Source organism: Abrus precatorius, unplaced genomic scaffold (genome assembly GCF_003935025.1).
Source record: "Abrus precatorius isolate BTA unplaced genomic scaffold, Abrus_2018 Scaffold10, whole genome shotgun sequence".
NCBI classification, from domain to species: Eukaryota; Viridiplantae; Streptophyta; class Magnoliopsida; order Fabales; family Fabaceae; genus Abrus; species Abrus precatorius.
In genome coordinates this window covers 28,393,678-28,410,355 of record NW_020874292.1, presented here as the reverse complement: position 1 = coordinate 28,410,355, position 16,678 = coordinate 28,393,678, and the positions used below count along the sequence as shown (strand labels likewise).

The 16,678-nt window shown below is 30.9% G+C and overlaps 3 protein-coding genes across 6 annotated transcripts; 1 reads left to right on the top strand and 2 right to left on the bottom strand.

The window, feature by feature from the left end:
- The first annotated feature begins 798 nt into the window (after window positions 1-798).
- LOC113869784 (serine/threonine-protein kinase D6PKL2-like) lies at window positions 799-5,522 on the top strand. 3 transcript variants are annotated; one of them, XM_027506275.1, is made up of 4 exons: window positions 879-1,029; window positions 1,166-1,248; window positions 1,843-2,888; window positions 4,098-5,522. In XM_027506275.1, exons 3-4 carry the CDS (start codon window positions 1,921-1,923, stop codon window positions 4,978-4,980), a joined length of 1,851 nt encoding a protein of 616 aa, XP_027362076.1. In that variant the 5' UTR covers window positions 879-1,029; window positions 1,166-1,248; window positions 1,843-1,920; the 3' UTR covers window positions 4,981-5,522. The 3 variants fall into 3 exon arrangements, with proteins under 3 accessions (XP_027362060.1, XP_027362076.1, XP_027362068.1); XM_027506259.1 differs by lacking the exon at window positions 1,166-1,248 and having other exon boundaries at window positions 799-1,029; window positions 4,098-5,521; XM_027506267.1 differs by lacking the exon at window positions 879-1,029 and having other exon boundaries at window positions 1,048-2,888; window positions 4,098-5,483.
- Window positions 5,523-7,113: 1,591 nt separating this feature from the next.
- Window positions 7,114-8,955, bottom strand: LOC113852199 (U-box domain-containing protein 35-like). The gene is made up of 4 exons (XM_027482439.1): window positions 8,562-8,955; window positions 7,645-7,763; window positions 7,447-7,562; window positions 7,114-7,345 (listed from the first exon to the last, which is right to left on the bottom strand). Exons 1-4 carry the CDS (start codon window positions 8,953-8,955, stop codon window positions 7,114-7,116), a joined length of 861 nt encoding a protein of 286 aa, XP_027338240.1.
- A 3,258-nt stretch (window positions 8,956-12,213) lies between these two features.
- On the bottom strand, window positions 12,214-14,447 carry LOC113852731 (U-box domain-containing protein 35-like). Of its 2 annotated transcripts, none has more exons than XM_027483087.1 (4): window positions 13,964-14,447; window positions 12,974-13,098; window positions 12,745-12,860; window positions 12,214-12,644 (listed from the first exon to the last, which is right to left on the bottom strand). In XM_027483087.1, the coding sequence occupies exons 1-4, from the start codon at window positions 14,265-14,267 to the stop codon at window positions 12,446-12,448; spliced, it is 744 nt and encodes a 247-aa protein (XP_027338888.1). In that variant the 5' UTR covers window positions 14,268-14,447; the 3' UTR covers window positions 12,214-12,445. The 2 variants fall into 2 exon arrangements, with proteins under 2 accessions (XP_027338888.1, XP_027338889.1); XM_027483088.1 differs by having other exon boundaries at window positions 12,544-12,666; window positions 13,964-14,368.
- Between the last annotated feature and the right edge of the window lie 2,231 nt (window positions 14,448-16,678).

The window sequence follows — 16,678 nt, the reverse complement described above, 5'->3', positions numbered from 1 at the left end:
AAATATTATTTATTAATTATTTAATCTATACTCTTAAGAACACTTATTAGCATAATTCTTTAATTAATTTTTTAAGTTCAAAATTTGGTTACAAGTGGAGGGAATATTGCAGAAAAAATTAAATTAAGATTTAATCCATTATTTTATGGGATTTTTAATATTTATTTTTAAAGCAACTACAAGTAAAGATATTTCATTAATTAAGAAAATATTTATCATGTTAAAAATACAATAAATACTTTTCATAAAATATTTTAAAATTATTTAAATTTATTTTTAAAAACTGATTTTAACGAAAACATAAGTTTATTCTAATGATAAAGCTGCCAAATTATCTATAAAAAAATTTCTTTCCTTTGCAAATCAACACCTAAATTAGCTTAAAAATGATGTAATCACCTATTTTATGGAAACGTTGAAAAAATTGAAGGTCTTAGTGTTATTTTAGGAAATAATGAAAAATGTTGACTTTATTTATCCATAAATATTTATACACAGACCATGTTATGTTAAAATATTTATTATTACATTTTTATTTTTATATGTTTATTTTTTTAATCCTAACACCTCCACCACCTCACAAATATGTAAGATAAAATGTTTCATATTAATATAAACAAAATATTATTCAATTCTTTAAAGAAAATAATGATGACATTGATATTCGCTAAACATTACAGGGAAAAAAAGGTTATATTTTAATATAGTAAATATAAACAAAAATAATACTGCAATAAAAGTAGAAGAAATAAATTTAAAAAGAAAAAGATAAAAGAATTATTTGGGCAAAGGCATGACAGACAGGTGCAAGACCTCAGAACTGTTTAGTGATTTGGACCTCTCTTGGTTTTGGCGACAAAAAACCATTGAAATTATTGAACAAAGAAAAAAGCTTTGCTTTACCTTTGACTCCTCTCTCTCTCTCTCTCTCTCTCTCTCTCTCTAAGCTACCAGGAGCTCCCAACCCACAGTGCTACTCTCTCTCTCACTGCAAAAGCAACGAAGCTGAGTTCTGATCCTTGAAATTAGGTACTCTTTTGGGCTCTTCTTACTTTCCCTTTTTCCCTCTTCCAACTCTTCTCATCCTCTGTTTGCTCCTTAACCCTTCAAGTTCAACTCTTTTTGCATCTGGGTCTCTCTCTCTCCCCCTTTGGATCTGCCTCAGATACCTCTACAAACCGTGTTTCCTTGATCAAGATCCCTTTTTTATTCAATTGTCTCAGGATCTCTCTCATGTACCTGCTTGTGGTAATTTCCCCCCCTTCCTAGTACCCTTGCATCACCCCAAAACATTCATTCTACCTTTTGCTGGCAAATTTGACTCATGCTTATAGTTGTTCTATGAATTTTTGCTTTTTGATGTTGATTCTTGTCTTGTTGGTTACTCATCACTATTGAGCTTTTACTAATTTGATCATGTTCTGCATGCAGTTCCACAGCTCAAGTTTCCTTCTTTTTTGGCGATATGTTGTTGATTTGCTAACTGGTTTTTCGGTTCTGTCCAATGTTTGTTCATGAATATAATAGCATGTGGCTTTACTCAGCTGAAGTTTGAGGTCTTGGTTGGTTGATTCTTTTGTTGTGCTTTGGTTTGGTTATGTTGTGATGCACTTTGTGTTATGTATCGGTGGGAGGAACTGTTTCACTTATTGATGGATCTATTGTTCTCTTGTTGAGTGTGAGCTAATTGTGTGTTAATTTCATTGATGTTTGATGTATTTCTTAATAGATTGGTAGATGAGTCTCTGTCAAGTGTCAACATATAGTTGTTAAACTGCGCATGTTTTTCGTTGTGTGGTGTGATGGCTGACAGCTTCTATATGATGTTGATGCCTTTAATAGGTTGTTTGAAACCATAAATGGATGTTAAGCCATGGATTTGGTCAATCTGATCTCAATTGAAATCCTTTAGCATTTCTGATGGACTCAAAAACTAGTGCTAGAGCTCTCCCAAAGCAGCATCAGAAGACGGCTGGGATTCAAACCCTTGAAGCAAAAGACTTTGGATCTTCTTCACTGCCAGTTCCAAAGACGGGAAAACCTGAGCTGGCTGCTCCTGAGGATTTATCAAAGTCTGTGGAAAAGACGTCCACCAAGCAGAATACTGGAGAAATTGCTGAAAGCAAGAAGTTTGGAGTTTCAATCCACAAAGGGTCTGCTGATTCCTTGAATAATAAGAGTGGTTCTCGTGCTTCCTCATCTGTTCTGGACAAAGCATCTGGAGGAGTGAATCATGCTGTTAACGAGAACATAGGCTCGCAGGAAAGCTCTATTGATCAAGATAAAAAGACATCGGAATATGGTAGTATGAAGAACAGTTCTGTTTCTGCCAAAGTTAGTGATGGGGCCAGCAGTCTTGCAAAGACAAGTGGAAGTGCCAAGATCAGCGATCGAGCTGATTTTGTTGAGAGTGGTAAGAGCAGTATTTGCAGAGGAAGTACAAGCAGTGATGTGAGTGATGAGAGTACTTGTAGTAGCTTTAGTAGCAGCATAAACAAGCCTCACAAGGCAAATGACTTGAGATGGGAAGCTATCCAAGCGGTTCGAAGTAGAGATGGGGTATTGGGTTTAGGTCACTTTAGACTGTTGAAGAGGCTGGGATGTGGGGATATTGGTAGTGTGTACCTCTCTGAGTTGAGTGGAACTAAATGTTACTTTGCAATGAAGGTAATGGACAAAGGGTCCCTAGCAAGTCGTAAAAAGCTACTTCGTGCTCAGACCGAACGAGAAATTCTGCAGTCGCTTGACCACCCATTTCTCCCAACTTTGTACACCCATTTTGAGACAGAGAAATTCTCATGCTTGGTAATGGAATTCTGCCCAGGTGGAGACCTCCATACACTTAGGCAGAAGCAACCAGGGAAGCATTTTCCTGAGCAGGCAGTAAAGTATGTTTAAGTTATAACACAATTTTGGTTCTTTTGTGCTGGTTATAATACTTACTGTATTTATCCTTTGATTTTCCCTATTTCTCATATATGTTTTAGTTGCTACTCCGCTGATTTACATCAGTTCTAGTTTAATTCTCTGCCACAAAAAGGTAAATGTTTCTACAATTTTGTTTGCATGAAACATGCAATCTGCTATGTTTTACAAGATTTATAACCTCAAATAAAAATATCTAAATACGAAGTATAAATTACATACAATATACCCTGGATATTCTGTTCTGCTTGAAATGAACTATGTTTTTGTTTTGGGAACATGGATTTGTCATTTGTGCACCGGTGATGTGTTGCTTTCATGTGAAAACTGGATCCAGTTCCAGATACAGTGTGGCTTTAGTGGCTTGGTGTAGTCTAAAGGGGAGGAAACTAAGTTTGAATCTTTTCAGGGTTTTGTAATTATAACCACAGTATTTTTTTTCAAAATTTTCCCTGGGAAATCCCATGAGTATTAATGTAGGCAGTTGTTGTGGGGGATCATCCTTATTTGTGCACCCACATACCCTTTTTGCTCTAATTGCTGCACTGTACTGAAGCAACTTAATTCTAATGGTCAAATTGCATTATCCTTGTTTGTAGATCCCGTTACAATCATACAATCACCTAAAACTAATTACTTAATATGGTAAGAACATTGAATGAGCCTAGGATGCTCCTGTGCCATGCATGCATGATAAGTATAGGTGGAGGTTGTGATGAATTTCTTTAACCTGTGGGTTTGCACGTGTGCATGTTTTACTTTTCATGTGTTTATGATGCATTTAGTTTTTTTTATATATATGAAGTCAAATAATGTGTTCCAGACAATTTCAAATATAAAATTGGTTTTGCATTGGATGATTGCATTGTTTGTGGAAAGATAGATAAATTAAGTTGAAAGCTTAATTGTCATTAATATTATAACAACTCAGCCTTTTTTTTTCTTTCCTTACTGGGATATTTACTCAGTGCAAATGACTTTTGAACATGCTCAGATCCCTTAACATCTACAATTTATGATAAAATCTGTCAGCTGAATTGAGATGTCTGATGCTTCTTAAGCCTAGTCTTGATCTCTTTTCCTGTTTTTCATATTTTATAATTTAGCCTAACTTGGCAATTATGTTAATTTGATTTGATGTTAACAACTGCTAATTTCATCATAACTTGCAGATTTTATGTGGCAGAGGTCCTACTGGCTTTGGAGTACCTACACATGCTTGGGATTGTCTACCGTGACCTTAAGCCAGAAAATGTCCTTGTTAGGGATGACGGACATATTATGCTCTCTGACTTTGATCTTTCCCTCCGCTGTGCTGTTAGTCCAACCCTTGTTAAAACCTCATCCACGGATTCTGAACCTTTAAGAAAGAATCCTGTTTACTGTGTCCAACCTGCATGTATTGAGCCACCTTCCTGCATCCAACCATCATGTGTTGCTCCTACTACATGCTTTTCACCCCGCCTCTTTTCGAGCAAATCGAAGAAAGACCGGAAGCCCAAAACCGAAATTGGCAACCAAGTGAGTCCGTTACCTGAGCTTATTGCCGAGCCTACTGATGCTCGGTCTATGTCATTTGTTGGAACCCATGAATACTTGGCACCTGAGATCATTAAGGGTGAAGGTCATGGGAGTGCAGTTGATTGGTGGACTTTCGGGATCTTTCTATACGAGCTGTTGTTCGGTAAAACTCCTTTCAAGGGATCTGGAAACCGAGCTACGTTGTTTAACGTCGTGGGTCAGCCCCTGCGATTTCCAGAAGCACCTGTTGTCAGTTTTGCAGCAAGGGATCTTATAAGGGGGTTGCTTGTAAAGGAACCTCAGCACAGATTGGCGTATAAACGAGGCGCCACCGAGATTAAGCAACATCCCTTCTTTGAAGGTGTGAATTGGGCACTGATCAGATGTGCTACCCCCCCTGAGATCCCAAAGCCTGTAGAGTTTGAGAAGATACCTTCCCCAGCTTCATCAGCTGGTGGTGAAAAGGCTGTTAACCACATGTCAATACCTAATCAGAAAGGTTCTGATAATTATCTGGAGTTTGATTTCTTCTAGAGATAGACAATATTGATTGCAAATGGTTTCTGTTAAGAGGGGAGGAACTGTTTTTCAATGTTTCAGGAACAGATGATGAGGAATTGTATGTTTGTTTTTGTTGGCTATTTGCAGTTTCAAATTTGTATGGCATTATTAATGAATGGCTTCTCTGCATCTCAAAGGCATAAAAGAACATGACTGCCAAAGCACTAGGAATTTGAGCCAGCCAATGGTGGTGGTGGTGATGATGATGATGCTCTTTAAGGTCCCAATGGTAAGTATGCAATTGTGGAAAGTGGAGCACATGGGCATCCAGCAAAATGCAGTTGCTATTTAGACCTGAACTCAAACACATTCAAAATTTTGTTTTCTTTCGAAAATTAGTGTCATGTCATCAAAGAAAAAGGACATTTTTCTGCCTAGGAACTGCTCACCATTGCCTGAATTACAGTGTCATCTCAAGAACAGTAGCATCTAAATCCCAAAATCAACTAAAATGCAAAATAGTCAATTTGTTTTTCTCATATATACAATTATAGCTAGATGGTTAATTCTCTTTCCATGAACATTGCTGTGAAAAGCTGGGTACCCTGGGTTATTGGACATGCTGCAGGTTGCGTTTTCTTTAGCATTTCGTATGTTTTATTCTACAAAACAAACTAATGGATTTAACTACAGGTTGTAAAAACAAGAAACGATGATTAAACACATAAATTATAAAAAAAATAAATTATCGATAGAGATAAAAAATATTCAATTGAAAAAATAAGAATTTAAAATAAATTAAAGTGATACACTATACCATGAAATTAACAAATATTTTTTATATGAAAATATAATAAAAATAATATAATCTGAAAATTGAATTAAACTGTACTATATGCAATTTTTTTAGTTTTTGGGTTGATTGATTTTTTATTTATTTATTTTGATCGGTTTAGCAATTTGAAAATGGTTTAATTTGCGAAGTTCTGTTCCTCTTCAAGAGAGTAAAATTTATATTTTTCTTAAACAAAAATATAAAATGAATGTAACTGGATGTCCAATTACGAGAGAAAATTCTGTAAACAAAATTTTACATTTTTTTTAAGAAAAAATATAAAATCAAAGTAAATGTCCAGTTTCGAGAGAAAATCTGGATCCATATTTAATACTCTTCAACATTTAAACCCAAAATAATACAGCTCCAAGGCAGTAAAAGGAAAAGGAAAAAAACTGCATATACTTTTAACAAAAGTACTTAGTTGATGTAAGATATCAGTTTAATGATGACAATATTTTGTGATGCATGAAGAAGATACATGATCAAATGTTTTTAAATCCTAACCTATGAATTTCAACTTTAGTTATTAGCCTTTGCCAGTCTAAAAACATGAATTAGACAAATTGCTAACAAAGTCACCCGAATATCATCTAATTATAATGTCAAAAACTTATGTGGATATAGATAATTTTTGTTATTTTTCTTCTGACCAAGATTTTTTTGTTAGTTACGTGGCACAAGTGAATTTTCATCTGGTTTCTATTGCGATCTTTTGTAACATGAGCACGTTGCAGGTCATTCATCATTATTCATAATCCAAATAACAATTAAGTTGTAGGAAATTTCCAAAGATTGAAAGTTCAACACATTTAAATCCAATTTCTACGTTCTTTCACGAACAACATACAGATTAATGGATGATAATAGATTATCTAAAGCATACCCCTTTACTACTTGAACTACTAAAATGATCATCCCAAATTCTTGCATGTTTTGTGTGCGTATATATAGATAATAAAACCCTTTTTTATATATCTTCAATATTTAGATACAACCATGTATAACTAACACATAGTCTAGACTTTGCAACTAGCACAAGTTACAGCAAACAGATCATACAAGAAAAAGAAAAAGCTCAAAATAAATCACCTTTAATCTTAACCCCCTTTTTTAAGAGTATGTACTCTAGATCTTGAGTAATGTAATTTGTACAATTGCACTACAATTATATATATTCGGTGGCTTCATTTGAATTTAAAGATCCATTTTATCGTAATGAAATAAGGCATGGTTATGATTGCAAAAGTTGTACAAGAAGCATATTCATTGTCTCTAATTATTAACATGGGTCAACGAAAAACAATTGAGTTCTTATACATTTTCATTGATTAAAATCCGGGTCTAAATAAACATATAGGATTGGGGATAAAACGTATAAGAGGAACAAAACGATGGGATTCATCTCCTTCTTGTGAAACTCTGGAACTGCTAATGTCAGAGGAGTATGATGAAGTGCAACCAATCATCTGATCAATCACTTCCTTTCCATTGCATATTATTTTAACATCACAGATTTCGGGTGCATTCTTGAGGACCTTATCTGCTATGGCATTTCTTCTTCTAGAGACAAATCTGTTAAATATCACAATAATAAAATAACTGACACATTAGCAAAAGATTATTGGTATTAATTTAATTTCAGATATTGCAGGACATGGTACCTTAAAGTATATTTGGTAATTCCAATCACCAATTTCCTTATGCTAAGATCATTAACAAGGTCTACTATGGCTTTGGCAACATTGTTATCCTCGATGAGCAACACCTCCACATTTACCTGTATGTTATTACCATTATTTATCTATAACTAATATAGAAAAGGACTAGTGTCCAAATAAACTGATCTTATATTTGTTTACCTTTGAATCAATGCATATGTCAATGAACCTTTGAAGGAGTAGTTTCCTCTGGCCTTTCTTTTGAGCCAAGTAAAAGTCAACATACTCTGGTTTTACATGACTCCTTGGAATTTTTCCAACTGCCATCAAGCATATTAAAAGGAAGACGATCAAGAACACAAAATAATAGCTGAATTGGTAGCTTTATTAGTTAAAATGGAAACACTCTTGTTATCCATCCCTTGAATTGCACCAACGATATCAAACAACTTAAGTTGAAATTCTTTTGCATGATATACCAATAAAACTCAAATATTCTCATTTGATATAGCGTTTGATAGACATCTTAGAATGGACACATCATAACATATGGATTAAATTTTATTTGGTGCGTTTTAAAAATGAAACAAAACATAATATGTGGATAAAAAGTCGTTTTGATTCTACTAGAAAGGAACAATAAAATGGTACAGTTTGTTCTGCTCACACACCAACTCTACTTATGATTGGATTGGTGAAAATTAGAGTGGGATGGAATGGAATTTTAATATGACATATTATTTGGATTTATTAAATAAGAAAGAAATGGAATGGATTCCATTCCATTTCATCTAAAACATTACTTTATATCCTCTCTTAATTTGGTATAAATGATGAAAATTAAACTAAATTTTTATTTTATCAAAATATATTAAAATAATAAAGTAGTAATTTTATTTCATTCTATTGAGTTCTATTTTATTCCATTCCTATCATTTTACTGTTAGATATTCAAATATAACCTTGAAGTAATACCATTTTACAAGGACTATCAAGTAACCAATCTTATACAGTAATTTGGTCCTAAAAAGGTATTAATTTGACCATAACCATCTAACAAAGGAACAGAGAAGGAAAAGACAAAATAAAGAACAACAAAATATAAGAACATGACTTACATGGACTTGGGATGAGCCTAATTTCAGGAAAAATATGTATAAGACAAACAGTAGTAGAGGGTGTGACAGCATGTTTCAAAGTCCATAAAAGTGCTTCCATGCTTGATTCTCCAGCATGGTCCACTGCCACATGAACAATATCCTTGTGGTTGTGAATATCAAAAGAGAACACACTGCTCTCACAGTCTTCTGATATTGTATCCAATGGCTCCTTGAGATTGATCTCAAATAGCTCCTCTGAATCTTCATTTACATTACTTATCTCCCTGTTGTTGCAGCTTTGGCTGCAATCAAACACTTGGTTTCTCCTGAATCCAATGAAACCGCATGTGCAACTTGCGGTTTCTTCATTGAAATCGTTTTGCAAACACTCATCACCCTTTTCCTTTGACATCGTTGAGATACAACGTTTGTGCCCAAGTTTACATCAACTTGGTTTCTCCTATGGTTTTGTAGACTTTGTTATTGCAAAGGAAAAACTAAAAAATTAAAGATTTGACTTGGATTTTTTTTTACCAGAATTGCTAAGAGACCACACTCTTAACCTTACCTTATTTTTAACACATTTTTATTAGTTAAAACTTACTAAAAAATATAAAAATATGAGTAAATTTTGTCTATTCATATAATTTTTAATCAATTTCAATCAATGTAGTGTTGTTAGTCCTTTTGTATTAAATTAGAGTTTCATTGTTTCAGCGTAATTAAAACGAAACTTCAGCAACTTGAGGATGCATATAGATTAGAGGAATGGTATCATGGATTACGCGTATTTGTGTACAGGACAAAAGGGTACAAACAAATTTTATTTTATAAAAATTAAAGAAAGTGATACGAAGAGAATTGATTAATGAATTAAAATAAAAAACAAAGGTAATACGGAAGGTAAGGACAAAATAAAAAAGCCGAAAAGGAAATGAATTTGAGAGAGTAAGGTTGTGAACATAATTAGAATTAGCCTTTTGGCATGAGGTAAACTATGGCCAAACACCTCCATTAAACTCAAATTATATACACAGCAATACTCTTTTTTCCTTCCGCTCCTTTTTATAAGAAATAAATAATAGATTTAAAATATATTAATTATTAAATTTCTTTTAAAATTTAAGATTTATTACATCATTTAATATTATAGATATTTTTAAATAAAATTTATATTTATGAAAAACATAACATACTTAATTATTTTTCTTGATCTGATGATTTAATTTTTTATTTTTTATAAAAAGTGCGAGAAAGAATGATATACTAAATTGATGATGCCATTTCTTTCACACGGTAAGATTAGATAACGACTACATTAGACACTGGTTAATTAATTAAAGTTTAACTCTAAGCTAATAATTAATCATATTATATACTTAGGAGGATATAATATAATTAAATATTAGCTGTATAATTATATAAGTCTATGAGTCTAACGTAAACTCACGACGATAATACTAAAAACCAATCATCTTTAATTTTCCGTATTCATGGTTAAATTTGTTGTGAGTAAGGAAGATATAGATTCTTAAATTACCTTTCTTTTCAATTATTCAAGCACAATAATAATGTTACAAATATGCAAAATTTCCAAACTTCGGGTGATCTATAAAAAGATAAAATATAGGCGTAATTTCAGGTATTTTAGTGTTGTTTTTAAATAATTAAAACTTTTACTTAGTAAAAAGTACGCATTTAAATTTGTTACAAATTATTGAAATAACATTTTAATTTTAATTAAAAAATGATAGTAAAAAATTTAAATAAATTATACTCAAATTTTGTTCTTACTAAAATTATTTGTCACCTCTATAAATTCACTATAAAGTAATTAAATATTCAACCAAATAATAGTTTTTTCAAATATTTTTAAATCGAACTAATCGTTGCTAAAACATATATTAATTTATGGTTTACTAGTCCACCCGGGACTAAATAAAAAGTCATGTCATATAAATACTAATTTTAATTTTTGATTGGGAATTTTTGCAAGCTATAGTGTGAAATTAGTCCTTGAATCAATCCATCATCTTCTGAAAATGAAGACCTCTAAATTTAAATCCGTGATACTACAAATAAAGTTTACTTAGGGTTATAGGTATTTTTCCTTGTAACCAACCATTGTTGGATGTATAGTTTAACATTATATAATATATAAACTAATAAATTAATATAAAATCAAAAGAAATTAAGTAAATTTTAAATTGATATAAAAAAGTAATAATATATGTTGTACAAACAAATTGAGATTTGACAAGTTATCAAATTCTTTTTCTAAAGATCTCCAATAAAATAACAATAGAAAAATAGTGTGTATGCCAAACCTTTTATATATATATATATATATATATAGAGAGAGAGAGAGAGAGAGAGAGAGTTCAAATATAAATGAGTCATGGTGATGTGGTCTAAGTCAGACTAGTTGTCCCATATAAAACCGCCCAAGAATATGTGGATATGAGAAATGTTCTTGGGGACTTTCCTTTGTACCTTCTAGGGTTAGTTGGATTTGGAATATAGATAAAATAATAAAATCAAGAATTGAATTGATAAATAAACATAAATTACATAAATATTATCAATATAAATACATAAATATTTACTTAAGTACAATTTAATGTAACATTACAAAGAATTCACATAGATCATTCAATAATATGCAGTATATTTAGTTGTTATCTTGAGATCCTCACTTTAGTAGTAGTTCCTTTTCTTCACTATGTATTTTTTTTTCTTCGATTAATTTTGGATCGTTCATTTAATATCTTGGTGTCAATTTCAACTTTTAGAGATTTTTTTCCTCATAAATTCTACTCTCAAATCGGATTCCCTTGAAAAAAAATCCTCAAAGGGAAATTGTATTTGATGGGAATAAATAAAAATATATTTTTATTTAAATTTTAATAAATTTATATTAATATTCACTTTAAAATAAAACTAAAAATATGTATATATTTATTTTTTTAAATAGATAATGGATACACAAGAAATGATACGATACAAGAAAATATTAGAGTATTATTTATAATAAAAAATAACTAAAAATTATTTAAGTCAATTTAATTATATGTATAAAAGATTTTTAAAAGTATAGATAAAAATAGTAAATTGCATGAATTTTAATTTAATAAAAAAGAATAAGAATGATATTAAATATTATATTTTTTATATAAATATTTTATATGTAATTCTTTAATTAGTGTTATGACAACGTTTATTCATTCCAAATAGATCATTACAGTTTTCAAAATGCTTTCTTCGTATTAATGTCTCTTGTGTTTAGGTACTGTCTTAATGTTTACCGTTTATCATAGTCCTTGGCAACTATACCTCAGAAAAAGTTATCTAAATGCATTTTAAGAAAATTGTTGCTTTATGGGGAAATTCGTTGTTTGCAATGAGATATACTAACTATCAATACGCGTTTCTCTTTGTTGCAGTTCAGATGAGTTTGTCATAAATTATGTTCTAATTATTTTTATCATATAATAAACACTTTCGAGCAGACAAAATTATCAGCCAAAATCCAAGGGAAGTCTTAAGCAATAGGATACTTCATACTTGTGTACTGTTTCGGTATAGTGTCAATATTGCAATGTACATAATAAAATACCCATGTTTTGTACCAAAATTTACTCTTTTTATAGAGATACAACATAAAAATTGAAGAGAAAAAGTTCACATATTTCATAATTAATGGACTTTAGCTTGCAGTTCTCACTTACAATAGGGCTACCTTAAATTAAAAATATTAGCAGCCCAACCAAATTATACAAAATCAGTGATATTGCATGAAAATTCTCTTCTGGTTTCAAACACTTAATTTTTCATCTACACAAAGTCTAAAATCTAAAACCAATATTCATTGAGGGAACTATCCCCTATGCTAAAGTTTGGGCTTAGAAGTTAAAACAAACACATGAAACTGAAGCATTTTGCTGATCTTTTTTCAGGGCCATGGAAGTATCATTAGCAGTGGCTCTAGTTATCTGTTCTCTTACTTCCTTCCCTTCACATAAAATACTCACCTTGCAACTTTCTGGAGCATTCTGAAGTATCTGATCAGCTATGCCATTCCCTTTCCTTGATCTCAATTTTCTGTGCAACCAAAATGTAAGTGCTTCATTCAAATGTAAAAAATGTATACGAAGGCCTAAGCTGAACTTGTATAGAATACATTGATAGTATAGCATTCTACCTTAATTGGGATTTATTGGCTCCAATCACTAGTTTTCCTATTTGAAGAATGGGAATCAGGTCAATGATAGCCTTTGCAATCAAGTCACTCTCTATCAGGATGGTGTCTACTTTTACCTGTTTGATATTTTTGTTACTTCATTTCTTGCTTTTGGATGAAATTTGAAAGAGAGAAAAAAAAAATGTTTGCATTTGCAATTTTACAATTTTAGTTATAGATCAATAAGTACCTTGGAAGCAGAGCATAACTGGAGGAACTTATTAAGGAGGTCTCTCCTCTTGCCTCTTTCTTGGGCGACATAGCTCTCCACCTGCTCAGGACTCACTTGCTCCTTTGGAATCATTCCCACTCCCACTGCCATCATATGAAACAACCTTAATCTAGCTTATAGATAACTCTTTCCACAACTTAACTCCTAATATAATTATTATGATTAAAGTATATGAATAGAACTTAACCTAAAAGATCAATTCATTAAGTGAGAGAATCCCATACCTTAAATATTACATTAAACATCTTATTTTTCGACTCATAACATTTAGTTAAAAATAGCATTTAAATTTCAACTTGAGGAAAGTATTTGCATTTAGAAAGGAAAAATCTGATCTGAAGAATTCCACAAGAGTTTTGACTATTTGTCCTTGAAATTCACAATCTTTTCAATCATTGTACTCCTTGTTGTGACTCGAGAACCCCATCTTAATTTAGCATTCATATCTTGACTCTTGGATCATCTTAAATTTTAAGCCCTCAAAATTGATTCCTGGGTTAAAGTGAAGAAAGCCAAATGCTCAAGTAAAAAAATGAAAAAAGAACTTTGAAGCATTTTCTATATCCCTTGATCCTGAGAGGCAATATTAATTCTTTGTGGTCTTGAAAACAACTTGGTGTTTAAGATCCAACCTCACAGTCACTGGTAGGCCCATAGAGCGAACAAGTTGCACCCATCCACCGTTGAGACAGGAAATCAAAGAAAGAACAAAAGTTATATGATATTCTTTAATTATCAGCAGTGTTGTTTATCAATTAAAATTTTATTTAATATTACACCGAATCATCCAAATAAAATTTTAATTTTAATTAATAAAAAATACCAACAACACTTTCTAAGCACCAAAGTTTTATTATTAAAGATAAAAAATAGTAATTGAAAATTAATAATTAAGAGTGAGAGAGAGAGAGAGAGAGAGAGATGGGAAAATTGGAAGAGAAGGGTTACATGGGTTTGGAACGTGGTTGATCTCTGGGAAAACATGTACGAGATAGAGCATGGTAGATGGAGAAGGCAAGTTGTTGAGGGTCCATGAGAGAGCTACCATGCTACTTTGGCCCTTACCAACGGCTACATAAACAGTATCTTCTTCGTTAATGGTGAGCATAGGATTGGGAGCATGATTGAAGTGCACGTGCGAGGTGTTCTCTTCCTCTATCTCACTCACGCTTGTGCTGTTGCCATAGGTGTAGTTGTCACCTTCATCTGAATGGTGCAAGCAGTGCAAGGTCTGAGTCAACGTTGCAGACATTTATGAGTGAAAGTGAGGTTGTAGAAAGAAGAGAAGAGAAGAGAAGAGAAGTGTGTAACTTGTTATGTGACTGATGAGGCGTTGAAGGTGTAAATGAAAATTGAAAACGGAGAGAGATAGAGAGAAAGGAAGACTATCTATTTACAGCTTAAAAAGTGAGTATTATATACTAAGATAGATAACCAAATTTTTTTGAATATGTTATAAAAGTTTATGAAATATTTAAAAGAGTTTATTATAATATTTTTTAGTTCATTTATTTTTTATTTTTTATTATATGTTATGTTAATAATAAAAAAATTAGTAAATAAATATTTGATTAAGTTATTTATATTAATATATTTTATAAATATTATTATTGGAACTGATAAGTGTATTTTTCAATTTTAGGTATAGGAGACGACGGAAAAAGAAAAATAAAAAATAATGATAATAATATAATATGGTAAAAATAAGTATATAAAATTTATAGCGGTAAAAGAATATAAAAAAATATATATAACAATTAATTTTAACGTAATACTTAAATTTTATGGTTTGTATATTTTTATACAGATAAATAAAAATAAAAAAGTAATACATAATAATAAAATTTTATTAAAAATTAAGCAGTAAGGCATTAGGATTGTAAATTGAGTATATTGTTACGTTTTCTAAAAAATAATAATATTTGTTACTTTTTAACTAATACTTTAGTATAGCTATTATTATTAGAAAAAATTGTTAACTTAAACCTTAAATGATAAACTTTTATTGATAAAGAATATATTTATTATATAAAAAATGTTATAGTTAAAATTATGAAATTGGCAATATTGTTATTATAGCTAAGGCCTGAGGCGGCAAATTTGTGGGTGTGAAAGCATCGTGGTCCATGGACTACTAAGAGTTTGAATTTGAACTTTGACTTTTATTTTTGTCTTGACCGACCCAATTGTCTATTATAAGATATTTTAGATGTTCAAATTATGCCCTGTTCTCTACTCTCTTTCTTTCTTTCTTTTTTTCCACCCACAAACTTTAAACCTATTATAATAACATGCTGTTAAATCAGTCGCTGTATTTTACTTGTGTTTAATTAAAAAAGCTTCGATTGTTTTATTAAGAAAGTAAATAACTGTTTTAAATAATTATTTGTGTAATTTATCTCATTCTTAATGATTAAAATAATGATTTTTTAAAAATTAATTACCAAAATAAAGTTAAAAGTAAAGTAATTTACTGTTTGAAGTAAATTGTTGCCACGTCAGTTCAGATTTCATATTTGACCAAGGCAAAATTAATTTTTATTTATTTATTTATTAAATTCATCTAGAATACAGACGAAATTCTATAAAATTGGCCACGTGTACAATAGTTTCTATAAGAATGAGACAAAACGGTCAAAAAGTTTGAATTAAATTTTCTCGCCTCCCGACACATGGTTCAACCAACGTGTTTCATCATTGATGAGGATGAAACACTCTTTTCGTCTGATTCAAAGACGAAACATTGTGATTGGGTCACATATTAGCGGAGGCAACGGTTACTGCGTCTCTCTCTTCCCTTCTACCCTTCCGCTCTTCTACTGGTGCTCGAGAAAAACATCATTGTTGCATTTCTGAAACTTCACCTGGGTATTTTTTTTTATCATTTTAGAGTGATTTTTGAGTGAGATTCGTGATCCATTGCACAAAAGTGTCCAGATCGGCTTGGTTTGTAGTGAGTTCTGATGTTGTTGGACTGAAACTTTGAGAACTTCAGAGAACCGGTTACCTTCTTAATCGTCGCTAAACGGAGAAGAGGAATTGCTCGCCAGAGAGACGCTGCCGTTCAGACTCCTTGTTGCCGTCGTTGGGAATCAACTCTCGCCGAAAAACGCCACCTCCGCCTCTCAGGTTTTTCAATTTATTTAATAAATTTAATTTTTATATTTATTATAATAGTAAAAGGTAGATAAAAAATTGAAGTTTTATAATTAAATTTTTAAAACTTGATTGATTATAATATTTTTTTTTAGTAATAATTAGATTAAAAATTAAATTAAAATAATTTTGGTAAATTTGTAGATATATAAAAATAACCAAAATTTGTATAATTAAAATTTGATAGTAATATTAAGATAAAAAAAAAATTAGAGTTTGCATTTAGAATTATTATAGTAATTTGAAGTGTAAATTTATAAAATTGTAAAAAATAATTAAAATAATTAAATAAAATAATAAATAGTTAAATAAAATTTAGAATAGAAAAATAGAAAATAATTATATCAAATTGGTTGATTAATTACATAAGAGATGAAAATAAGAAAACAATGTATAAAATGATAACATAAATTCTGTTTTTATATTAAAAAAAATTATAAAATAGATATATTGATTTATGATTAATGAAAAGATAATTACCAAAGAAAAAAAGTTATAGTTAAACAT

Bases quoted from the DNA above. Each gene is read 5' to 3' on its own strand.
- LOC113869784 (XM_027506275.1), top strand. From the start codon at position 1,921: ATGGACTCAAAAACTAGTGCTAGAGCTCTCCCAAAGCAGCATCAGAAG. The intron at 2,889-4,097 runs GTATGTTTAAGT...CATAACTTGCAG, and splicing joins TTTCCTGAGCAGGCAGTAAA to ATTTTATGTGGCAGAGGTCC.
- LOC113852731 (XM_027483087.1), bottom strand. From the start codon at position 14,267: ATGTCTGCAACGTTGACTCAGACCTTGCACTGCTTGCACCATTCAGAT. The intron at 12,861-12,973 runs GTACTTATTGAT...AATATCAAACAG, and splicing joins AGTTATGCTCTGCTTCCAAG to GTAAAAGTAGACACCATCCT. The intron at 12,645-12,744 runs GTAGAATGCTAT...TTGGTTGCACAG, and splicing joins GCCAATAAATCCCAATTAAG to AAAATTGAGATCAAGGAAAG.
- LOC113852199 (XM_027482439.1), bottom strand. From the start codon at position 8,955: ATGTCAAAGGAAAAGGGTGATGAGTGTTTGCAAAACGATTTCAATGAA. The intron at 7,563-7,644 runs GTAAACAAATAT...AATAACATACAG, and splicing joins ACATATGCATTGATTCAAAG to GTAAATGTGGAGGTGTTGCT. The intron at 7,346-7,446 runs GTACCATGTCCT...ATTTGTCTCTAG, and splicing joins ATTACCAAATATACTTTAAG to AAGAAGAAATGCCATAGCAG.